The sequence below is a fragment of the Leucopleurus acutus genome (assembly GCF_964270905.1).
Source record: "Leucopleurus acutus genome assembly, chromosome: 7".
NCBI lineage: Eukaryota > Metazoa > Chordata > Mammalia > Artiodactyla > Delphinidae > Leucopleurus > Leucopleurus acutus.
This window is the reverse complement of record NC_139150.1, coordinates 87,000,100-87,027,057: the sequence shown is the minus strand read 5'-3', so window position 1 is coordinate 87,027,057 and position 26,958 is coordinate 87,000,100. Positions and strand designations below refer to the sequence as shown.

The window sequence follows — 26,958 nt, the reverse complement described above, 5'->3', positions numbered from 1 at the left end:
CCTCAGTCACTACTTCTCAGTTACACATAACCACTGGCTTCTCATGCCCCTGCTAGTCTCTACATCCCTGATCTAATCCAATCCCCCATCCTTCCAGACCATTCCTCGGTGCCCCTGGAACCAGGCTATGATCTACTAACTCTCCTGTGTCTTCTGCCCAAGGGGCCCCCTGTCTCCTCCTGATACTGCCTCCCCACTGCAGCCCTCACAAGTCAAGATCTTATACCTCACATCCTTAAACCTCAGGGTTCATGCTTCCCATTGCTGCTTCCAGATCATTTTTTCTTAAAAACTCCTTCCCCTCTTTAAGGTTTATGCTATCCAGCTTAACCATTCTCACCCCCACCCCACCTTGTTAACTGACTTTCTAGTTGCTTCCTGATAGTGACTGAACACTCAAGATCCTGGATTAATGTTGTTTCCTTTCCCATCTCCTGCCATCATTCTTGATAACATCAGTATCCATGTGGATGTCCCACCCAACTCCTAGCCCACCAGCTTCTTGACGTCACCTCCACAGACTCGATTCCATGTTAGGCCCCTATTCCCAAAGTCATATACCACTAATGTCATTACCATTAACTGCACAACCTCCAAATCCCTGAATTCAATCACATCATGCTCCAGTTCAACTGCTCAATTATCCCAATGACAACAATGCTGGAAAATACCCTTCATCTCATCAAGTCCTCCAATTTGCTGACTCTTCTGCTTTCTCACTAACATCAGCCTCCCCTTTTCCAGCTTATGTTCAATTTTATAATCGCTTCTTTGCAAACATCCTTTAGCTTTCTTGCTTCTCTCTCCTTCTTCTGGTAAAACTCAGCTGTTTCCCTATTCTGTGTCTGCAACTGAACAACTGAAGCTTGCTGAATGAAGTCTGCACAGATGGTTTTACTGGAATTACTCTCAAATAGGAACTTAACATCACCCAGGAAGTCTAGCCCCACTAAGCTTGCTTTCCCACTTTATGACTTCCACTAATGACTTCTTTCATAATTTCTCTCTCCCCAAATCTCTTTCCCTCTGTACTGATGAATTTATTCTCAATTAATTGAGGAAATATCACTGTATCTGTGCCCTTCTTTATCTCTTTCTCTTAATACTTCTCAAAGACTAGATCTTCGCCTGTGGTCTGGATCCCACCCTCTCCTGCCTCCAGGACTTCACTTTTTCTGTTATCACCTCTCTGGCATGATCTCGTTTTTTCCTATTAGTCTTTTTCCTCAACACACGAACAGGTTCTATTATCTTCCCAACTTAAAAACAAACTACACTTCATCCCACAATGCCCTCCAGCTACTGCTAGTTTCCACATCCAAACTTAAGGAGCAGTCCCAGGGGCTTGCCCTTTCACTGCTTGCCCACCTCACCCTGGCATCTGCCTACTTCTACTGCTCGTGGAAAGGTGACCAAACAGTTCTTCAGCTCCAGGGGCTTTCCCACTTCTTCTGATTCTGGTTCTCAGCAGCAGTCAATAAAGTTAAGTGTTCCCTCCTTTTCAAAACTCTCACTTGTCTTGGACTTTAGAACCTTGCACTGGGCCTCCTACACAGTAGGCCACAGTCACTCTCCAGGCTCAGTACTGGGGCTTCTCCTCTCCTCTCTGTGTTCTGTTCCTAAGCTGTTCACACAGTCTATGGCTATAAAAACTATCTGTAATCTATTTATAATCTCTGTGCTGATAATTTCCAAATTTAGACCTCCAGTCTCCAAATCTCAGAGTAGCATATCCACTGCCCACGTGACATTTCCCTATATCTTCAAATTTAATATGAGCAAAAGAGAACTCTTGATTTTTTTTTTGTACTCCAAACTTGTGTCTCTCCTAGTTTTCCCCATTCAGTGAATCCAGTCTGCTGCTTAAGGCAGAAAATTGGGAGTAATCCTGTCTTCTCCCCTTCCCAAAACACAGTTCAACATCAAACTGAATTTATCCATTCGGCTCTGTCTCCATGGCAACTACTCTATTGCAAACCACCATTACCTAGTTCCTTATGGTTTCCCCTAGTCCACTCTGCCCTCTTCCATGCAGAAGCTGGAAAAATCTTTTAGAAACATACATCAGATCATGTCATGCTTCAACAGCTTTCTACTGCAGTTGGAACAAAATCCAAATTCTTTTCTATAATCTACAAGGCTTGGCATGCTCCAGCCCCATCTATGTCTCTCCCTTCATCTCATGCCATTCTCTGCTTGACTTATTATGCACTAAGTACACCAGTCTTCTCTCAAAACCTCCTCCCTCTTCAGAAAGTTCTTACTTTGGTTCTCTGCTTCATTATCCTTCAGGTCTTAACTTAAATGTCACTCGTATAGAGAGGTCTTCCCTGACTACCTAGTAGAAAGGGAGTTATATCCCTCCCGATCCCATTATTCTCTATAAAGGAGGCCTGTCTACTTTTTTCCTATAACACACCATTTTATAATTATTTATTTATAAGTTTTCTTACTTTTGAAAATTTTATGGTTTGATGCCAACCCCCATCCCACTGTACTGTAAGCTCTATGTCTATGTCTCTTTTTTTACACTGTATATTTAGCACCTAGCACAATGCCTGAGTGCATATTAGATGCTCAATAAATACTCAATGAGTGAATGAATATAATGCACTTAAGTATTTCACTTATATAAAATAATTTCATTTTTTATCAATTTGGGGATTAGCCTTCTTAAAACACTAAAACATTTGGGAATTTTTTTCTTTATTTGGCCGTGCTGCATGGCTTGTGGGATCTTAGTTCCCCAACCAGGGACTGAACCCAGGCCACCGCAGCGAAAGCACTCTAACCACTGGACCACCAGGGAATTCCGGGATTTATTTTTTAAAGTGTACAAATTCATATTTATCTGAAATATTCAGATGCCATGTATAGTTAAAATTCAAATAATTTGTATATTTTACTAGGTAGTTATATTTCTTTTGAGAATCATTCATAAAGTCCAATGTTGTTATAGATGACATACCTGCGGATCCCTTTTGGTGTTTCTCCAATTATGAAGGTGGTCTGGCCTGTTCGGTAGACATTTTTCTTCTTCTGGCTTACAGGGTGTGAAATGTAAAGGGGAAAGGAAATGCTGCCTTCACTTGGCTGTTGGCATTCCTTTGTATGTGTCGATGTATCTCCCTTCATTTTTTCCTTATATGTCTGAAAAAAGGATGAAAGCAAAAACTCTGAAAAAACAGTCATTTTTGGTCAAATAAGGAGACTGTCTTACTTTTTCCCAGTATTCTTTACAATCTAGTATATCATATTCTCCAAGTAATATCATTGTCAGATCTTGTTAGATCTTTAAAAAGATATTACTTGTAGCAGTAATGTGATGTTTCTCATTTCATTGTTTAGATATATGCTAAAGATATACCTTTCTTAAAGATACAATAAAAGTAATGGTAATATGATGTTTCTACTGTCAAGACTATGGATATACTGATAAACATGCTGGCATCCACTCTCCTAAACAAGGATAAAAATTAATGATTATATAAATAATGGCATAAAAATGAGATGTTTAAAAAATTTAATTCAGCAATTTCTCTCAATATTATTAAGCAGACTTTTGGTTATTTAATCTTATATAAGCAGTCAAACTTTTAAGAAATAACAACCTTTATATAATAATGCAATACACTAGTTTTGTAAATCCTACTTCAATCTCCAGTGGGTTGCAAGAATTACTTAGTGATTGTTAAGATGTTAACTAGAGGTGGTTGAAATTACAGATAGAATCACATTTATTTTACAGACTAAGGGTGTCTTGCATAATACAAATTGTTAAAAATAGTGAGTCAAGAAAAAAATAATTTTAAAATGTATGGTTCCATTTTCCCTGACAAAATGGTAAGGTGAGTATGTGGAAAGTCCCCATCTTATTCCAAAAACAGAAATATTGGATGCAATTTGACAACAACAACAAAATTATATTTGAGCTCAAAAGTAAGAAAGGAAAATCTCTAGATGCCAAAGCCAAGTAACATAGTGGTAGGTGGGAGCTGAAGCTCAGCAGCCCCAAGAATAGGGTCCTAAATTCTAGTCTGCAGGATTCCATGTGTAGAGGGAAAATGGAAATGATTTAACTCTCTGAATTAAAAAACAAACAAACAAAATAAAAACACAGCAGGAATTAAATGGATATCCAGTTTTCAAATTAAAGCTAGGAAAGCCCAAACTGGGGGCACAGGATAGAAACAGGCTCCCTTGTTACTCTAGATAGAATCACTGGTGAAAACATGGAATGCCCAGCCTGTGCCATTTGTGGAATCTGATTTTGTAGCACTTGCATTGTATGGAAAAATCTAAGCTAAAAACCAACATAAAAAACTGGCCCAGAACCAGTGAAAACCATAGATCTCAATGAGGGGTGAATACAAAAATATAACATAGGAACACTTTTTAAATCTAGAGAATGCTTGTGATTCCAATGCGGCGGGGGGGGGGGGAAAGAGTTCAGTTAAAAATTATAAAGAACACACAAAGCCCACTGCCATGAAAGTGGACAGGTACAACAAATGTGAGAATCCATATCTGAGGAATTATAGATAACAAAGCAATCTGAAAGAGACTTTAACTCATTAGCATATCCAGAAAGATAAAGGAAGAACTGGGTATTGTAAACACCAGATCTGAGAAAGAACCAAATACAAATTCTAGAAAAGAAATATAGGTTTGAAAAAAAATAGACATAGAAACAAACTTAAAATATGGGTTAAGCAGCAGGCTACACAGTCTTACAATGACAGTTGATAAATTGGTAGAGTAAAATTACTCAGAATGCTAGGCAGAGAGAGAGAGAGAGAGAGAGAGAGAGAGAGAAAGGAGGAAAGGAGGGAGGAAAGGAAGGAGGAAAGGAGGAAAAAAAGGCAGGCAGGCAGGCAGGCAGGAAGGGAGAAAGAAAGAAAGAAAGAAAGTAAGAAAGAAAGAAAGAAAGAAAGAAAGAAAGAAAGAAAGAAAGAAAGAAAGAAAGAAAGAAAGAAAGGAAGGAAGAAAGAAAGGAAGAAAGAAAGGAAGAAAGAAAGAAAGAAAAAAAGAAAGAAAGAAAGAAAGAGAGAAAGAGAGAAAGAAAGAAAGAAAGAGAGAAAGAAAGAAAGAAAGAAAGCGAAAAAGAAAGAAGAAAGAAAGGAAAGAAATAAGGAAAAAAAGAAAGAAAGAATGGAAGAAAGAATGGAAGAAAGGAAGACAGACAAGAAAGAAAGACAAGAAAGAAAAATTAAGAGACAGAAGACATGGCAGAAAACATACCAAAATTTCTAAAATATTAGAAGGAGATAACAGAAAATGGAAGAGATAATGTCAAAGAAGTAATGGCAGAGAATTGAAGAAGGCATGAATCCTCAAACTAAAAAAGGAGAATCTCCAGTGTGAAAAATGAAAATAAATCTGTACCTTGTTATATCACAGATAAAGAGAATATCTTAAAAACTACCAGAGAAAAATAAGCTATCCCACAAAGAAATAATAATCAAACTAAAGGCAGACTTCTCATTACCACTACCACCAAGAGAAGATAATGAGAGTATCTTCAACATGCTGGGAGGGAAAAACCGTCAACCTAGAATTCTAAACCCAGTTAAACTATCACTTAAGAAATTTGCAGGCATACAAATACTACAAAACACAGATTAGTAATTGTCAATGAGACAGTGATTTTTTTCTTTTACAGGAGTTCAATGGGATTCAAGTGGCACATACCACTGAATGTTGGTAGGGAATGGCTTTCATTCCACAAATATTTACTAAGCACCTATTACGTTCCTGCCACCATGCTATGCAGTTGAGAAGAAAAATATTTACATATACAAAGAGGCCCCTACTCTTAAGGGGCTTAAAAAAGCTGAGCCCCACCCCCTCCCATTTTTAGTTTTTTCTGTTTTTAAAATAAATCATTTATCTCTTTAATTTATATTCAAGTTCATTTCATTGAAATAAACTGAACAAAAGACATAATTATATGTTCTTTAATAGCAAACCACTTCTAATGAAAAGAAATTGACTTCTTCAAAATCTAGTGTGACTCACGTGGACAAACACAAAATGCCAGGTTGCCATTTTGAACCAGGGCTTTGCTTCAGTCAGTAATGCTGACAGTACTTTCCTCAAAGACATCATTTCTTAAAGTTTAAAACATTATTAATAAAGAGAGGAAAATGCTGATCTTTAAAGATAAATTTGAAAGAGATTTGATGTATTTATTTTACATCACAAGAAAACAAGATGAATGTTAAAAGTTCCTAATAAAATAGCTCATAATCTTTGATGAGTCCCAAGAAATAATTATCCATTATTATAAGGAGGGATGGGAACGTTTACATGGGGATAAAGGGAGTAAACCGAAAGAGAAGGAATGGGGCCAACCAAGAACACTCCCTCCTCATATACTGCAATTTCTGAAGCCATGGAGAAAGCAGGCCAGGCCATGGAAATTTTCAATTATTTACATGATTACTCTGGGTCTTTCTGACCCTGGCAGCATTACAAAGCTCATATTTCGAACAGATACATTTTTTCTCAAGTTGGTTTTACAAATTCTTCAGGAAAATTCAACTTTTCTATTCATAGCTATCAGACATGTGGATCTTTAATTTATGCCACATATTATACACTTAAAAACCTGATTATTTTAGATAATCATTAAAAGAGAAAAGCATTTGTTCTCTCACACTGGCTCAATATCCCATCTGTTACTTAAAAAATATCTAGGTTCAGTTTTCCATTTTAGTAGGGTAGTTTAACACTTACTGAAACAAGGCTGTGAAACAAAATTTTGTTTATTAATTATTTTAATAAACATTTTGATGAAATAGCTGGTTTCACTATTTATAGTAAAATAGTATCTTTTATAATAGTTGATATAAGGAAAATAGTGACAGTGCAGTTGCAATTGAAGGGACAGTTATAATTTATTATAAAGCAAAGTACAATGCCTGTGGCCAAGATGAAAAGATTCCAGACCATGTGAAATTGGATGCAAACTCTTTCACTACCGCTACTTCACTATGAAGTAGCAATAGTAATGAAGGGTCAAGTAATGAAAAATTCAGTAAAAATGAGCTGGACTAGGAAATTAAAAGATAACATTATCGCTCCTTAATATTATGGTAGAGGGTGAGATTGCTTGCTCAAGAAAGCAAAATAAACCCACTCTTCTTTCCACCAGAGAACAGAATGGCCAACAACTGGAACACTATGTCTGTATCTGAAAGGAAATTTTGAGATCATAACATGAAGAAAGCAGAAAGCCCAGTTTCTGTAAAAGCCCCTAATTGCTCCTAACTTTTTCCTAGAAAGTTTCTTCTAAATTATCCAAGATTTGCTTTGAGAAATTACTTCTATACTCTGTGATTCTGATGAAGGTTTCCTTCCTCTTAAGATTTATGGTTATAATGATAAGGAGGGAATTATGAAGACAAGAACTTTGTACAGTATTTGTATAGTATAAATATGACTGCTAATAAGTATTTTAGAAAGCTTGACACTGTTAGAGTTTAATTTATAACTTAGTAATTGCTATGTTCATGATTATCTTCATAAATTATTAGATATTGTTAGGTATTTCTACTATGGTATATTTATGAAAGTAATCAAGTTCAACTTATGGTATCTTTATTAAAAATAAAGTGTAAAGAGTATAGTAATTATTTCTAAATAACATAAACATACAGTTAAAAGATCCATTTGATGATGAGATTAATTGAATGGAAATGTGAGGTTACTTAAGAAGCTGAATTTATCAGAGAATATTGAAATAATAATCCTAATTTATGAGTGGTAATATGTCTTCCTCCTTTGGACGTATATGTACTATGTGGAGCAGCCAGTTGAATGTTGAAAAAGTAGAGGAAAACCCTCCCCCTTCAGAGTTAAACAGGTCTAAAAAGGTAAAAGGTCGGCCACGGCTAATTATGTTAAGTCCTAATCTGATTTATGTAATTAAACATTTAAAACGTAATATGTTATTGTCAGAAAAGTAAATATTTGTCATTAAAAATAAAAATCGGAATATAAAAAATTATTTAGTTCAACAAAAACATTAAATATGTATTATTTCTATAAATGGTAACTGTTTTAATATATTTTGGCCAAAACAGTCTCCTTACCTATCCACAATCAAATGTTTAATGTGGAAATGGCTCACTTCAAAGACTTCATAAATAACTGCTTTTTAAAAAATTGAAGTATAGTTCATTTACAATATTATATTAGTTTTAGGTGTACAACATAGTAATTCAATATTTTAATAGATTATACTCCATTATTAAATTATTACATTGTTATAAAACAAAGGCTGTATTTCCCTATGCTGCATAGTAGTATATGATGAACATCTGTTTTGACTTAATTTTGATAAAGTTATAAAATCATTATTCATTTTTCTAATGTCTCTATAAAATATATTTAAAAATACATCATAAAATTACTATTTAAACGTGTATAAAGTATACAGTCTGTAAGATAAAAGCTATAATTTTAAGTTGTAAAAGATATACATTAGGATTACAATAAATAAGAGGGCACTTTTGTAGGGAAAAATTTCTTCTTGTAGAGTAGCCAAAATGAATTTACACTAGACCTAGTCAACTGTACATAATCCTGTACAACTTATTTCTTACTGTAAACTTTTAGGTTTATATTGGTTCTAGAAGGAAAGTTTATCTTTAGATCAATAGTACGAGACAGTCAAATGACCTTTGATAATAAATACTTTCTTTTTCCTTTGGACCCAAAGTGTACTGTCCGTATTTCAAGGCATTAGACCTAAGCCAAATAGCAATATTAATAGCAATAGCCAATTAAAATATTGAACCAGTAGTTATTTTTTAAAAGATATAACTGAAAAAAGATAAGGTATATATAGATTTTCAATATGTAAGAGTAAGAAAAAATAAAACTGACTCTTAAAAAGTTTGCAGATAACAATCTTTGATGTCAGTGTACTGAGAAAAGGAAAAAAAGGCATGTTCCCCCTACCTCACAGCCATATGATTACATTAGCATTTTTCTTTTTTCTCTGCTACATATGAAATTTATCTTTATATAATAGAAAACTTCATTGGAATAGTGCACAGAATGTTAAAGGAAAAAAACCCTCTTTCTTTGAAGTAAAAAATTTTGGAGGCAAATTACTAAAGAACTATAGAGGGTGCCTAGGTAGGAATAGCAAGGAAATGAGAAAAGTTCATAGGAATCAGTTTTTCCCATACACACCCACTTGTGGGCAACAAATGGGGCAGGAAATGTTACAATACAGGAGACTGAGTTTCAAAAACAACCATGAACAGCCTCTAGTTCCCATTTTGGCAGGAGAAACACTATCGTAATCTCTACCATCTTTCTAAATCTCTTTGGGGCTAATTACTGGAGACACATCCATAGGTGGTACAGATAATGCTGATTCCTTTTCCTCTGCTCATCTGTATCCCCCACAAGTAGAGGAAGCTTGGAGGGGGACAATGTACGATGAAGAACAGCCTGATAGGATGGGTAGCCTGTCTATGATAGGCTACCAGGATGTAGTGAAATCTTTATTAAGCAATTTTGGAATGGATCTGTCTGCTGAGTCGGTTTCTCTAGAAAACACCTTACAGAGGATACATCAGAACAAAGAGCAATGTATATTTAACAGCCACATTCACTGTTTTCTCCATAACTGGATGATCAGCCTTGATTAGTCACTGAGAAAACTGGAAACCAGGGAGATTTTCAAAGGCAATGGAAGGTCCCAATGGTTCTGACTTGTTGAGAAGCCTGAGTTCGGATTCTAAGATCACCAGAGGACCTGCCCATCACAGGAAAGCTCTTTGGTTTACACCTTGCTCCTGAGAATAGCACAGAGCTTCACAAGCCAGTCTATGGTCATGGCCACAAGTGGGCACACCATGTAGCCAAACCCCTCACATTGGCCTGATCACACCAACTTTGTCATAAAGATTAAAAAAAAATCAAGTGCTCTTTCATTTTTTTCTTCATTAAACCTTAAATAGTTAAGCCTGAGAGGCAGCAATGCTTTTGTTTACACATCTGTTCAAACAAAAGATTAAAAGAAATCTCCCTTTGGGTAAGGGCCAAACCCTATAAACACATAAAAAGTCATAAACTTGCTTGTCTTTGCAAAGCAGGGAATCAGGAGTACCATAAAGACATATAGCACGTGTAAATAAATTCATTCAAGTGGCATCTGAGAGTCTAAAAGGACAAAGACCTTTAAGCATCTTTGTGCAAGTGTGAAAACGTCTTATCTTTGAAGTAATCATTCAAGATTTCTGCCTGGAGGTAGGAAATATTACTGTAAATGAAGTTTTCCAACACTCAACAGAAACCTAAGGCAACTATGAGGTACCCCTGAATTGTCTTCACTCAGCCTCTGGAGAAAAGCCAGCTGGTTAGAGGACCCACCACGAATATACACTGAAGTATAATTTTCTGCATATGTTTAAAAATGTCATTCAAGTCTGAAAAAACAAACACTTAGATTCAAATCTAAAACATTTTTTTTTTTTTGGTGGTGAAGGGAGATTAAAGTTTGTAATTATGGTTCTCTTTTCCTCCTGGAAGGAGTAACCATTACAATTCAGTTTTTTATATATATAGATATATATTTTCGTTTTTGATAGTACTTTGCTTGCTGAGTGAGCCACAAAAGGACAACTTTATATTGGCTTCCCTGAGCCTAGCTCCCTTTTTGTGTGCACAACAGTCCATTTCTCATTATACAAGAAACTCGTCTATCTAAAGGAACAAAGTGATAGCCTCGGGCGTGCAGGTGAATACTGTGGGGCACACACTACAAACAGAAATACAAAAGCCCCATCTCCTTGGGATTTGGGAACATGAAGGCAGTGCCACAGCAGTCAACCTGGGGGAAAAGGCCAGGTGAGATGGTGGCAACTACCTTTAAAAAAGCCTGCAGACCAGCAACAGGGAGTGTTGGCTAATATTCCCTCAGTCCTTCCTGGGAGGGTGGTCAGAGAGTAAATTCCCCTTAATACCTCCTACAGACAAAGGCAAGGCCTTTTGGGGTAGCTGTCTGAGCACTGGACTCAGCACCACAAGCCCTGGTTTCTACTAGTCTTTTTAGGATCTCCAGTAAGTAGTAATGAATAGGTCCTTGGCATCTTGAGCCCTGGCTGAATTTTAAATCTTTACATATATTATTTATATTACTGTAAAAATGTCTCTAAAGACTACTTGAAGGTCCTATACTAAATAATACCTGTTAGTGAAAAGATCACGGAAGGGTGGTGCTGATGGAAAAATTTTAATTAAAGTCTTTCTTGGCAGGCACCCGCCCCTGCTTGCCTTTCCAGTGGCTGGCACTTCCATGGGGAGCTTAGGCTCTCACTTCCTTCCTCCAGTCCTCCAGCTGGAGTAAGTGTAGGCTTCTATGCAGGCTGATTCAGTGACAAGGCCATCGACGGCTCTTCAGTGTCTAGGGAAGAACATTTCAAGCACCCTGCCACAAATAACACTGGGACATTGTAACTAGTTGTGAAGTTGGATGCAGATTATTGTTAATAATAAAGTACTGAAATCTGTGAATAATTCTCCTTTTTAGTAAATTAGAGTGGATTTCCTATAACCACATCATTTTCACTCTCTTCTATTCTGATATGCTTTCTTGAGTCATGCAGAAGAGGAAGTAAAGCTTTCCGACAGAGAAAGGCCAACTGAAAGTATGTTCCACTAAAACTGAATTTAATGATCAAGTGACCCCCTTCTTACGGTCTAAAATGGCAGTTCTGAAACTTTTTGGTCTTAGGACACCTTTACAGTTTAAAAATTATTGAGGACGCCAAAGAGATTTTGTTTATGTAGGTTATATCTATTGAAAGTTTAAAATAATTAAATAACTCTTTATCAGCAAAAAAGTTTATATTTTCCAAGGTAAACAAACAAAAAATTAGCCAGAAGAGTGGCTACGTATTACATTTTTGCAAATGTCTTTAATAGCTGGCTTAATAAAAGATAGCTGGATTCTCATATCTTCTTCTGCATTCAGTCTGCTGCAACAATGCTGTTTTAGTTGGAGTATATGAAGAAAATCAGCCTCATACTGATACATAGTTGAGAAAGGGCAGAATATTTTCATAGCCTTTTCAGATAATTGTAGATATTCTTTTTTGATACTTTACCAAAATTCAATTAAGGTTAGTTTCATGTAATATTTGAAACCATATCAGTGAACTTTTTATATTGTTAAAAGTAAAATTCATTGGTATATTTTGTACTTTGGCTGAATTTTTTCCCCCTGCGTGATTTTGTAATATCATTCACTGGTCATTTGGAAAATATTAAGTCAGTTATGCAGATCTTCAAAATGTTGACACATTCAATTATACAACATTGGAAAACCATATTTGTTGTTATTACCACCTATGCATCAGAAAAAATCTTTTTAAATATTGGGAAGGGGTCATGGTCATGGTGGCAGACACAAGTTTTTCAATATTTTAATTTTCACTTGAAAGCTTGAATTTTATCGCTGGCAACAAGTACTGTCTCTGTTGTCTTCCTTGAAGTGACAGAAAGTATCTACCAAATACACAAGTCTAAATAACCATAGTTTGTCAGTCATTCTTTCAAGTATTGATACAAATTGTGTTCCATAAAAAAAAGTGGCTAGTTTAGTCTGCAGTTCAATTATACAAGTGCTTGTGTACACTTCCTATTTCATCAAACAGAATACTAAAAAGATGAGTACCAGGGCTTCCCTGGTGGCACAGTGGTTGAGAGTCTGCCTGCTGATGCAGGGGACACGGGTTCGTGCCCTGGTCCAGGAAGATCCTACATGCCGCAGAGTGGCTGGGCCCGTGAGCCATGGCCGCTGAGCCTGCGCGTCCGGGTCATGTGCTCCGCAACGGGAGAGGCCACAACAGTGAGAGGCCCGCATACCGCAAAACAAAACAAAACAAAACAAAAAAAAGATAAGTACAAAAGGGTTGAGATTTAAGAAAATTAGTAATTTTTATTGATTCATCAAGGATATTCTTCTTTTTTTTAAAGAATCAATTTTATTTATTTATTTTTTGGTTGTGTTGTGTCTTTGCTGCTGCACACAGGCTTTCTCTAGTTGTGTCAAGCGGGGGCTACTCTTCGTTGCGGTGCACGGACTTCTCATTGTGGTGGCTTCTTGTGTTGCAGAGCATGGGCTCCAGGCACGCAGGCTTCAGTAGTTGCAGCACGTGGGCTCAGTAGTTGTGGCACGCAGGCTGTAAAGCACAGGCTCAGTAATTGTGGTGCACGGGCTTAGTTGCTCTGTGGCATGTGGGATCTTCCTGCACCAAGGATCGAACCCGTGTCCTCAGCATTAGCAGGTGGATTCTTAACCACTGCGCCAGCAGGGAAGTCCCCATCAAGGATATTCTTAAGAGAAACTAAAAGTAGTTTTCTTTTCCTGAAAGTGTGTGGTGGTAAATACTAGTGGCCCAAATAATTTTTATGAACAAAATGAGAAGTTCTTTCTCTTAAGGTATTCATTATTTCATCTGGCCACAGCAACGAAATAGCCTTAAATACTGAACAAAAGTAGGATATGGCTTTCAAATTCCATTTTGAAGCAGTTAATGCTAAATAGTCATGAAAGTTGTTTACAGATTAATTGAAATTTGATTCCGATAATAACTTGGTTACAAAATGACTGACACCTTTAAATAAAACATCAACCTACCAACAATTTTGCCGTAAATGCTGTGAGAGCTGACTCTGGTTACGTTAAGAGGGATTCTATCTTCATCAGGAAACTTGTAAAAATATCACAACTTCCATCTTAGATCAAGGATCATAGTTCAAACATATTTATCCTGCCTAAAGCTAATCTACTACAAAAGAATTCATGCTTATATAATAAATTAGAATAATTCTCCACATTTCTCTGTATAGAATCTCTTTGGTATCTACTAGAAATTCAATTAAAATCAGTAAGCTCTAACTGAATATCTATGTAGCAGGTACTTTTTTTAGGTCCTGGGAATAAAAGATAGAGTAAGATTCACTTCCTAATGCAAAAGAGTTTCACAGTCTAACCAGGAATACAGTGCCAGACACTGTGGATGGCCTACTAACAGCCACTGCCTCCCTCTTTGTTGTCTGAACAAAACTGAGGTTCTCTTAGAAATGTGCTCAGGGAAGGTAGATTGCCCTCTCAGTTCTTAGGGGATAAACAAATTAGTCAAGCCAATTATGTTCTGCCAGAAAGATTTTCCTCCCCAATAAAAGGAGAGATACAGGAAAAGAACCACGTCTTCCTGTCTTTGGATACATTTGTATGAGGAAATATGTTCTTGAGATGCAGTAGTCATCTTGTAACATAAGGCAAAAGGCCTCGTGGAACTAAAAATTAACTTACTGAGGATAGTGGGGCAGAAAATGAGAGAGCCTGAATTCTTATGATGTCATTAGACTGTAGTAATACACCTGGACATACCTCCCTCCAGATTTGCTGTTATGTAAATTAGTTCAACAGCCTATTGTATAGGCCATTTTCAGATGGTTATTCTATTCCTTGCAGCTGAAAGCATCCTGTAGATACTTACTTATAAAGTATCACATAATACAATGTGATCAGTGCTATATGCTATAGCAGACATACATGCACACACATACACACACACACAAATAAGTAAAGATGAATTTGAGGAAAACATTTATACTGCTTTGGAGAAGACAGGGGACAACTGTCACTGATGATACAAGGAGTAGGGGTTCAACAAGCAGATACAGGTGAAATGGAATTTTAAACAAAAGGACCACAAGAGCAAAGACATGGAAGAGTAAAAGTCCATGGTGTGCTTGGAGACTGATTTATAAACTGAAGGCTGACTAGGAAGAGCTTGCTCATCTTTCTATCCCCAGAGTCTAGCGCAGTGCCTGGCACATAGTGTCAATAATTCTGAATGAGTGTCTCAGAATGAGACTGGAAAAGGAGATTAGCACCAAATGAGATAGGCCTCATGTGCTATGGAAAAGAAACACAATAAGATATTTTACAGAACTCTGGAAGAGAGAAAATTATGCCCCAAAGTGACTGTTCAGATTTGTTACTGCTAAGATGAAGAAAGCTTACAAAGTCATGCATGGGTAGGGATATCTTTCTGACACCATTCTCCATGTTCTCCCCTCTCGAGTGGGTGTCTTATACCAGCACTATGGTCAAGAGATGACAGATAATGAGTGAAGATGAAGAATACCAGCATTTATGCTGCTCTAAAATAACTAACGTCTTTACATTATCTGCCAGTATATCCCCTTTAACATTAACTTGTGGAGCTAAGAGTTAAGGAGCCTTTACTCATAGTGAAAATGGTTGTGGGGATCTGCCTTATGTAGTACTTTCTTACAGGAATGACCAGTAACAAATGTTTTCTGAACTTCCACTCTGTGCTGCCTGTTGCTAAGTGGTGATGCTTACGGACATGTATGTCATGTCCTGATCCTTAAGCAGCTTGCCACATATATGAGAAGAGAGCAAACATTAATACGGTGTCTGCCATGTCTACAGTGATGACTGGCACAGAGAATGGGTGTGAAAGGGGCTGGGAATAGCGTGATCTCCGAAGACTGAGGCTTCATGTAAGAAGTGGAACTTGAATTGGGAGTGGAGGATCAGACAGTAGATGATTTACTTGGAGGTGCAGATTGAGTAAATTTATCGAAGCCCATGAATGCCAGACAAACCTGAGACTACTTCTAATTCAGATAAGGAGGGACTGTCTCCCTTGGCTAATTAAATATATTCAGTAGTAGCTCTGAACAATGTCAAGTCATTGCCAGAGGATTTTCAGGCAAACTATGAAAGTTGTTCATGGAAAAGATAGTTTAAGCCACTTAATTTTCAGAAGATAGTGATTGGGTTCATTATACGCTGACAACAACTGAAAACCTAAATTATTCAAAAAGTATCAATTATGTACAAGACACTACTTTAGGTCTCCAGAATTATCAAATGTGAAACAGAGATATACTGTGCTATTTTTTGAAGTCCAGAGTTTATAGAAAAGAAGAAAAAGATGTATACTTACATAACTATGATAAATACATGGAAGTCATATGTTAGAATAATAGGCCACATAAAGTACTATTGGGAGAAGCAGAAAGGGTATAGGGAGAAGGACAGCTGAATTGGGGCAGACTTTATGAAAGAGTGACACATTTGAGGTAGATGCTGAAAGGTAGAGAGGTTTGGAGATTTGGGAGGTTAGAAAAACTAAGGCTGAAGGTTATTTGTAGTAGAGAAAAAGCATAAGTAAAGAGAAAAAAAGTAAAAAAATTATGTCTTTGCCAAAATACCTTTGGCAGAGTAGATATTGCAAACAGTCTTACTATATTTCTTGAGTACAGATAGTTTTAACTCTAAAAAAATATTTTTTAAAGAGACAGATGCATTCAGTCCACCTGATTTTTGTTTAACTGCTAAAGTGACGGTAATTCTTCACAGGCAGGTTATCTTGGAAAATTAGACTGATTTGTCATATTGGAAAAGCAAAATGGAATTTTAAAAAAAAGTAAAAACCTTCAAAGCAAAATAGAAACCAAAGGAACTGAGGGAAAAGCACAAGAGAAGACAGAAAGATTGAAAGACTACAGGGATTTAAGCTGACTGCCACTGCTGAGCCTGAGGGAAGTCATGTACCCTCTCATTTAAAAAATAAATCAGTAAAATATTATGTTTGCATTAGTCTCCAAGAATCCTTCACATTATGACCTTATAATTTTGATTTATTCGTCCTATAAAATTCAGAATTCATATGTATACAGGCAGGATTCTCAGATGACAAGGAAATAGGTGTTTCCATTAAGTGGCCATGTCCAATTGATACCATGGTTTTCAATAGAGGGATAAAATATAATTTGAAAAGGGCTGTTAAGTGCTTAACATTCTCTAAGTCGCTAGGTGGAGTCAATCAGAGTTCAATGAGGCCTTATATCTTTAAGCTTTTATATTGTTACTTAGAAGGCATTATTTGAAGAAATAGTTTTTCATGGTACGCGGGTCTCTCACTGTTGTGGCCTCTCCCGTTGCGGAGCACAGGCTCCGGACGCGCAGGCTCAGCGGCCATGGCTCACGGGCCTAGCCGCTCCGCGGCATGTGGGATCCTCCCAGACCGGGGCACGAACCCGTGTCCCCTGCATTGGCAGGCGGACTCTCAACCACTGTGCCACCAGGGAAGCCCGAAGAGATAGTATTTTTAAGCTATTTATAATCTTCCAACTATTCTAAATGGAGAAACTGTTCAAAGAAGCCATATCAATCGTCTCTGCAATTGGAACAATGACCAGCTAGGAGAAGAGTTAGAATCAAGCTACTTCCTAATAAGCAAAGAATATTTTTGTCAGTCTAGGCCATGGTCAAATTAGTTTTTTATAAGTACTGTCAAATACAGTTTTTTTTCTATAGTATTCTTTATGATAAATCAGGCATAGTTCAAGGTGGGCCCTTCATCTATAAAATTTGAGGACTGGACTAGATATCTTTTATGGTATTCTAACATATTCTATTATTGGTACTATTAACGACAAAAAGAATAACAGGTCATTGCAGAGAATAACAAAGAGTTTCACTCATCACCCCTACTAATAAGCAATAATCATAATTACAATAATAAAAATTTATGCCTTTCTTGCAAGGAGTTGAATGTGTTTTGTACACATCAGCTCATTAGTGGCATTATTAAGCCTGGTAACGTCACTGTGAGGAAGTGACGTTTTGTGGCTTCTCATTGCCACCAGCTAGGAGGGGAACAGGTATAGGTGCTTATAGTTAACACCAGATTCTCATTCCTCTGACGAGGTGACAGGTGTTCTTCACAAATGACACACTATCTCTCTGAATCAATCCTAGTTCTAAGGATAGAAACACAACAGCCTTTTTCATGCCAGCACTGGTCACATAATTTCATACATACACACACACAACTTAAAAAATCCAATCTCTACTAAAATCACTTGAAAGAATAACTTTCTGATACAAAAACACCATAAAATTAACATCTAGCTATAGAAAGAAAAATCATAAGACCATGAAAAATCCCACCCAGTAAGAGTTAATTCCGCTACATGCTGAAACCATAAACCTTACTTACTGGACTACTTCATAAACCAGTCATTTGTGAACAATTACTTTAAACCATCATGCCATTCACTGTCCTGAAAACTAGGCTAATGGAATGCTATATCTCCCCAAAGTCTGCTCATTGTAAACAGTCCATCCCTCCTTGCTGACTCCAAAAGCTGTATAAACATACTGCAACTAAATCCACCATAGCTCATAGAAATCCTTTCTTTAAGTAATCTACAAAATGCCAATCTAATACAAATACAAGAAAGAGAAGTTCTAAGACAACATTTTGTATTTACAGTATTCTGAACAGTGCTTAAACCTGCACTGGTTATATAAAAGGCACCTCTCCCCCATGCCACCCCCGCCTCCAGGCTGACGGCATGCTTAGTTCTCTCATTTACACCACACTGCAATAACATAAAGAACGGTTTACTATTAATCCAGGTTTTACTACAAAGCAACCCGTTATTTCTCTGTCAAACACTGGCAAGAGTGCCAAGTGTCTGTCATCCAATTCAGGGGATTAAGTCTTCTTTTATAGTCTGATACTTGTACCAATTTATAAAAATACAGATATAGTTTCTTCGAGTTGGTCACAGTCTATATTTTGGCTTGGATTCAGGCAGCAGAGGTTGACTATGACAGCTGGCAGGAAACTGAGGGGAGAATACATCCTCCCCCTTTCAGTCACCACGTCTCAGTTGCCATAGTGATTAATCCTTAATCAAATGCTGTCTTTGTACAATTCTTTTCAGAAAACTTGAAGTAAACTTAAGTTGAAAACATGCAGTTGATTGAAAAAATGAGGTACCATATCACACACAGGTATAGCTAAGTTTTATGACATACTTCCGTATATTAAAAGAATAAATTAACTCTAATGAAGTTCCTTCCAATGCTTAAAACATTTCTTTTTGGTCTAAGCTTAAACCTAAATCACACAGGTTTTCCCCCTTGTTATCAGACATCTTGTCTTTTAAAATAAGCTGTCTTCAGAAATGGTTCTAAAATATCCAAGTACAATTGAAGGCAAAGCAAGTTCTTATTTTATATAGTTTGTATTGCTAAATTAAAAAGGTATAATTAGAAATTATTTTAGGAGAGATAGGTTTTAATTCAAGACATTTATCAAATATGTTCAAATAAGTAGAAATTATTTTATAAAAGTATAAACTGTAAGAAACCAAAGGAAATATGGAAAAGATAGTATATTTTAGAACTTTTCTTAATATATGGGTGAATTCCATTTGATTCATAGCTTTTGTCATTCTGGTTACCAATAATTACATCAAAGGACTGAGAAACTCTGAAAGACCATAGTATGTTATCTATAATTGTAGTGTACATTACTTCTCTTTTGTAAGTTTTCCATTTAGTATATTCCTTTGCAATTTAGTTAAAGGCTCTTACTTAGACTCAATTACAGTATTCCTTGGAAAGTGAAATACTTGCATATTGTGGCCACTGTTAATCTTGTGTTGCCTTCATACAAATAAATAGGACTTGTTTTGTTTTCTTAGGAATTGAGGCAACACATCTGCATCTGGCTGCAGACACACAGACACATACAGAGACCACACACAGGCATACACACACACAAACACACAAAATCTTTTCAAACACAAAGGTCTCTAATAAAACTTTGGTGACAGACATGAAGCACTCAAAAGAATTCTCAGTAATCAGAAAGATTCTGGATGTGAGCCCCAGATGAAAGATACTGTACTGTAGCTGGGAGGTCTAGGGATTTCTGGAGATTTCAGAAGAAGAGGGTTGTCAATATTTCTAACACTATGGCTGAGTCTTTCTGCCTTCATCTTGCTTCATTTACCTTCACCTTAGTTTATTCTCTTTTCTTCCCATAATGGTTTAAAAGTTTTCCCAAAACTGCAAATCCACTATTGCCAGCCACCACCACAGGGAGAGCTGCAAAATCTCTCAGTGAGTGACATATATATCTCTAACCAAAGATGATGGTGTGGTTCAATGATTTACTCATTAAAGGTGTTGAAATAAATACTATCGACCAGATATGATGAAATCGGTGATTGTGATCATTTTTTTTCCTTAGAAATTCTGTGAATGGCTTTGACATGTCATCAATATCTCATTTATGTAAAATAATATTTTAAAAGTCTTCAGAAATGCTTAATTTAACCATCTTTACAAATAGCTTTAGTAAAGAGAAACACAACACTACCATCATTCCATCTCACTGATATTATTAAAGTAGTTTCTAGTTTCCAGAAGAATTATAATGAGGAGAACCCAGAGTAATATGTATAGAGATGCAAAAGGACTAGTTTGATGGCAGAGTGCTCTCTCACTCATTTGAATGTCTGTCAGCAGCTATGGAGATATCATGAAGTAGAAATAGTCACAAACTAATGAATCTAAACAGAAAATAAATCTATCAGCTTTAAGGAGAAAAGTTACTATAACTTCTACTCTAATACAGAATATCCTAAAATAAAATTAATATAAAGTACTGACTTTGTTTTCATAAACAAAAACAACAGTCACATATAAAAATTTGAAAAATAATCTACCATAAACATTCTTGTTTTGTTTTTAAGGAAATTCAAAGCGCCAGATGGACTAGTACCACCCATTCTTTTACTTATAGTTAAATATAGCTGCATACAACTGTTTATAGATTATTTCTTCTTGTTGATCCTCACCCTCCAGGGGAGTTAGAGACCTGACATCAGTCTTATCCATTGGTTGTAATAACAATACTTATTATTCATTGACTGCTTACTTTGTGTCAGGTACTGTTCAGAGCATTTTACAGGTATTATTACCTCATTTGGTCTTCACAACAACCATCTGAGGTAAGAAGTATAATTACTTGTATTTTAAGCACAAGGAAATTGAGGCACAGAGAAGGTAAGTAACTTGTTCATGGTCACACAGGAAGTATCAGGTAGAGCTACAATTCAAACTGACAGCCTGAATAGACTTCATGCCATAGGCTAGTTATAACAATCAAAAATTTCTTCTGCCTCTAGAATATTAGAGTTCAACAAACTGAAGATGAGTCTTATTATATGAGTTCTTTTATTTATTTATTTCTAGTTAAACTAAAAGGAGGAAAGCATGATGTATGTCTCAGGGGTTGCAGTTTTATGTCAAAAATATAGTAGGTTTAGTTTTTGATGTTGGTGAAAAACTAAGAAGAAAAATATGTATGATAACTATTTTGAAAACTGATTTTTTTAAAAAATTTATTTACTTTATTTTTGACTGCGTTGGGTCTTCGTTGCTGCGTGCAGGCTTTCTCTGGTTGCAGTGAACTGGGTTGGGCAGGCTACTCTCCGTTGCAGTGAGCGGGCTTTCTCTGGTTGCCGTGCATGGGCTTCTCATTGCGGTGGCTTCTCTGTTGAGGAGCATGGGCTCTGGGCACGTGGGCTTCAGTAGTTGTGGCATGCGGGTTCTAGAGCACAGGCTCAGTAGTTGTGTCACACAGGCTTAGTTGCTCCCTGGCATGTGGGATCTTCCCGGACCAGGGCTCGAACGCATATCCCCTGCATTGGAAGGTGGATTCTTAACCACTGTGCCACCAGGGAAGCCCTGAAAACTCTGATTTTCATATACCAAGACTTTTCTTTTTATTTATTTAACTTTTTATTGGAGTATAGTTGACTCATAATGCTGTTAGTTTTAGGTGTACAGCAAAGTGAATCAGTTATACATATACATATACATATATTCACTCTTTTTTAGATTCTTATCCTATATAGGTCATTACAGAGTATTGAGTAGAGTCCCCTGTGCTATACAGTAGGTCCTTATTAGCTATCTATTTTATATATAGTAGTGTGTATCCAAGACCTTTCTTTTTTGATGGTAAGTTTATAATACCATCCCCAAGTGATTGTTGTTTATAGGTAATACATTCCAGCTTTCAAGATGCTAAAGTACAACTATATTATTAACCTGATGCATTAAATGATATAGGTCAAATCTGAGGGATTGAATCTTATTCTGTCAGAATTTTACTGTATCAAGTATTGATTTAAAGAAGTTAGCCACTGAAATAAGTATGTTTATATGGACTGTTCTATAATGCCTGCCAGCATTGGTGGCATGGGACTGGACTTCCTGCTTAATGGCTTTAAAACGTCCCTGAGTATTTTATACCCACTGTGATTTAGTCATTAAACACCAGATTTCTTCATATTCCCTGAAAAAGGTCTACTAAATTGGTCTATGTGTGACTGGGGAGATATATGGCCTCAAAGGACATATCAGAAACTCCAGAGGCTGGGTATTCCAATTTGTTTCCTGGTAAGAAATGCCCCTCACTCTGAAAATCACTGTGAAAAGACAAGGTTTCTGATGAGACTGTGCTGTTCATCTCAAGAATGCTGGGGCTGAAAAAGGTTGAAAACTACTGGTATTGCTAATGTAAAGATAAAGGAAATCCCTTCGCACACCCACCCCTCCCCAACTAAAGGCAAAGTATACTTCCAGCATTTTCATCTTTACAATTTTCCTTACGAAGGTTCCAAAGGTACTTTTTATTGCTTCTATATCCAGGGGTTGCTTCTTGGGTCCGTTTTGGGAGGTATTACATGGGTGTAAATTTCTTCTCTGAGAAATATTTAAATAAGCTAGTGACCAATATCCAGTTAAATTATTGCATTAACATCTACTACAGAGTTTGCCAAATTTTCTGACCTTTCACATTAAAATTTGTTTGGAAAAGAGCATGGTTTAAAAAAAAGGCACGGTTTAAAAGAAAGAAAAACCTAATAAAAAATTAGCTGTCTGTTTAAAAGATTCTGATATGCTCTTCATTTTAATACAGTAAATTTCTGGCAAACCCGGCACATTTCTGCCTACTTTGTTCATATAGCTCCCACAAGGTAGTCAAACTATAGAAATGCTATCTACAGCATTGGCTGAGATATGGTATACTCCCAGATCAAATGAGAATATAAAAAAGTGGCATACTTGGGTCATGAAAGTGCTTTCATGAGTTGCATTTTGGAATTGGGCCTTTGGATTACACTGGAAAATGCTAAAAGTACAGCCTTTCAAAGTTCAATATTACATTTACTCTAAGGATATTATAAGACAACTGACAGTTAACTAGATCATTCAGTGGTCCCCATTTAAAATGCCAGGTGACAAATTTCTTTCAAATTAAACCCTAGGAAAAGCTTTGCTCCTCCTTAGAAGAGCTGTTTTTTGTTTTTCTTTTTTCTTAAGGACAATCATTTAGCTCAGTGTTTCTCAGCAGGGTGTTATGGCATTTTGGGCAGAACAATTCTCGGCATGTGGGATGCTCCCCCCACCCCCCAGGACAGCCATTTAGTATCCCTGGCCTCCAGACATTAATGCCAGTCAGGCACTTGGTCATTGTGACCACCCAAACTGCCCAACATTTCTAAATGTACTAGTTGAGAAAACACTAAATACATTGTTCACTTCCTTTGTTTTGCCTACCAGGAAACTCAATCAAATTTGTCATTAAAAAAATATATCTGGGAAAGTATAGTATATCCTATATACCTGCATTCTAACTTTCTCCCAGTCTTGAACTTCCGTCTTAATTTATATTTTCCTTGGTCATGAACTTAATTTTGTATTCTGATTTTATTAAGACAATCCAAAATCTTTGTCAAACCAGATGAGGTACAAATAAATGAAGATAGCTTTGATCTTGGGTGGCCTAGGCCTGCAGCGGCTTGAAGCGGGGTTTCGGTTCCCGGCCAGTGACTGAGGTTGGGTCGTGCCGGTGAGAGCACCGAATCCTAGCCACTAGACCAGTGGTCAGTGACAAGGCCCTGGCTGTACGGCTTTGCAGAAAAAGAATTCCCACAAAGACGGAAAGTAGTGGAAAAAGTATTTATTAGGCGAGAAAAAGAGTATGTGTGGATAGACACATGGGTGGGCTCAGAGAAAGAGCAGCACCCTCATGGCAGTTTGAATCACTTTTATGGGGCATTTCTTCGGGTTTCCTTTGGCCAGTCATTTTGATTTGCCTGGTTCAAAGTCCATATTTGGTATAGCTCAGGATTTTTCCATGTGTGAGCATGCATCTCTTGGCCAAGATGAATTCTACGCAAGAGGCCTTTGGGTAGGTTTGGACACTTGGCATCACTCCCCTTTTGACCTCCAAGGAGGCTTTCTGCTCATGTGTAGTCTGGGAGGTCTCCTGACTTCAAGAATGAGGAATAAGTGGTCTCTTACCTTCCCTCTGGGCAGGGTCCAGCCTCCTCTCTCAATTGTCCTGTTATTCCCATCTCAGAGTACCAGTCCACAAGGAACAAACACAAACTGTTTGCCCTGGGGGCCCATCTATCTCCTGTCTCAGCTTGACAGTTCAGATAGCATTTCCCAACCCCCCTTCATTCCCAAAAGTAGCACTAACTTGAAACAGTGTCCTTGTTATATACAATACCAATTTTTCACTTCTACACATAAAGTGGTAGAAAAACTACTCCTCAGACACCTAGCTCTAAGGAATTAAGAAAGAATAATAAGCCAAAGAGAAGAAAATATTTTTTAAAACTTTTGACAAAAGTGTGTAAATAAAACATCACTTTTATATAAGCCTTATTTCTATATAACAGCAAATTTAAGTGAGAAGAGCCCATAGGAAGTATTTATTACTTTTAACATTATAAAAATCCATATATAAACTCTATATGAAGTTAGTTTTTGTGTGTGTCTTCATTTCAGATGAAAAATTATGGAGGTAAATCTAATGATACACTTTCCTTTTTCCATATGAAAAGTATTTTTGGTTCTGATTTAAGTGATTCCCTCAGATTTCTCATTTTTGGCAGACTTTCACTGAGGGAAACTATTAAGCAACTCAACATTATTAGGCATTTAGATATAGATTTGTCTTTTAATATAAAACATCTTCAGTGGATATAGTGCCCCAAATGGTATTCTGTTTTTTACACTTAGTTGTAAGTCATTTATAGTCTTGTTGGTACTTTTGAGGGAGTACTTACAGAAGATCCTACTGAGGAGCTTCAGTGAAAATGAGGTAAAAACTAGAGATACATTATCCTATGTTCTACTTACCTTAGAAGTACAAACAGCTATGTTAGCAGGAAGCTGGGAAAACTGCTTCAATTCAAATACATCACGTGCTGCCCATCGGCTCATGTGATTTTCAGCTTTGCTTGATCCAATCACATTCTGGTTTGAGTGAATGTAAGCCACTTCCTGAACACCACCTAAGAGGTAATTGATGTTTATTAAGTGATGTCTCATGATGAAGCAATATGGTTCAAGGTATACTTTAAAAATTATCAGCAACACATTAAAAACAGGTTATACTTATTTTATTTTTAATCCTCAAGAAAAACATTGTTTGTATGTCAATATCACAATATTCTTTTTTAAAACAATTGAAAAGAGAAAGAGTTCAAATATATTGGTCTAGGTTAACTTAGAAATGACTTTTCCCTCTCATCAATATAAGAACTTCTGAATCAGGTAACAATTTTTAGATTTAAGCCTGAAATGAGAGTTTTGGCTAAGAGGAAAGCCATAGTGGAAGGTTGTCTCTATGAATTTGTTGTCTCTGTTGATGTAAAAAAAAAGTTTACTAATTTAAAAGCAGTGCTAACCTCACCTGTTCCTTTAAACATGTATTTGATTACAGTGACGAAGTACGAGCATGGGGTTTATGACCAGGGAGTTTCGTTTGGTTGGCTTTGTTCAGTTTTACTGTTTGTATACTGTCTTTTTTGTACATATGCCCAGATTTGGAGGTTTTTAGGAAATGAAAAACATTAACTTACACCTTTTATCTGAAAGAAGTTTAAAAAACGGCTACATTTTTTTTATTGCTTTGTTTCTGGGCACCTATAATTTACTTTTAAATTGCGGTCATAAAAAAGAAGGCTCAAATTGAGGTCTATAAAATCTCCCTCAAACAGCTCTGGCAATGAACCTCAATTATGACCTTCAACACTTGTGCTGTTTTAGTCCCGAACCTTTCTCAACCAGAATTGCCAATCATAAGAAAACAAGATGTTTGTTAAATAAGCTGAGTAAAAGAGTAATCAAGATAATATTCGCCTTAAATTTCAAAATATCAGTAGTAAGTATACCAACAGTTTAAAACCTTCAAAAGGATTCTGGTAGAAACTTTACTCAGATTTTTCTTAATTTTGATGACACATTTTATGCATTATTCAAAATAGAACGAGTTCCACACAAACTATTGACACCTTTTACACAGTAAAAAACAAAAACAAAAAACAAAACTTAGCTGCTCTTTTAAAAAAGTTTATGCAATAACTCCTCAAACCTAAAATCTAATTGTAGCACAGAAACCAAAGGATAGTCCAGTACTGGTATCCCTTAGTTCTTGAAAGTTTGCTTTACACCACTTAGCTTTTCCAAAAGACCTACGTTAGTACCTGCTTTCACTCTAACAGAAAGAAATCCAAAGAGAGTTTTCACTTTTGTGAAAAAGGGAGAAGAGTGAAGTGTTGCAGTGTTTGCTTTGCAGCAAGCCCTTACAGAGGCAGCACACAGCCCAGCAGCAAGCGTGGCACCACCAAGCTCCTTCCCCAGGAATGACACTCAGCATCAAGCCATCATAGCTTTGGACTGTGTCTGTGAGCATCTGTGCTTTATCTGGATTTATTTTGTGCAACCATTAACAAGATGTGTCCTAAGGTAATTGCTTCTTTGCTTTACACCATTTCAGCTTACAAAGTTACACAGGAAGGCTCTACTTTCGGAGAGCAGGGTAAACCTGTACTTAATTACAAGGGTATCAAAATATATATCATAATGAACTTTTAAATGACACTACTAATAACCACAAAAGAAAGCTTATCAAAATATAAGCTTGCTTACATATCAGATTCTTTCATGTAGTTTTTTTTGGGAATGAGTGGGACACTTTTGAAAGCAATGCTAAC

General features: G+C 36.6%; 1 protein-coding gene across 2 annotated transcripts in view; it reads right to left on the bottom strand.

Moving 5' to 3' along the window:
• ERCC6L2 (ERCC excision repair 6 like 2) overlaps nt 1-26,958 on the bottom strand; it is a gene marked incomplete at its 3' end in the record, with an annotated part of 140,984 nt that overhangs the window by 5,680 nt on the left and 108,346 nt on the right. For both annotated transcript variants that reach the window (XM_082843160.1, XM_082843161.1), the window contains exons 17-18: nt 25,100-25,254; nt 2,969-3,150 (exon numbers count right to left, since the gene is read on the bottom strand). In XM_082843160.1, the coding sequence (XP_082699286.1) occupies nt 2,969-3,150; nt 25,100-25,254 (337 nt within the window). The remainder of the gene's footprint in view (nt 1-2,968; nt 3,151-25,099; nt 25,255-26,958) is intronic.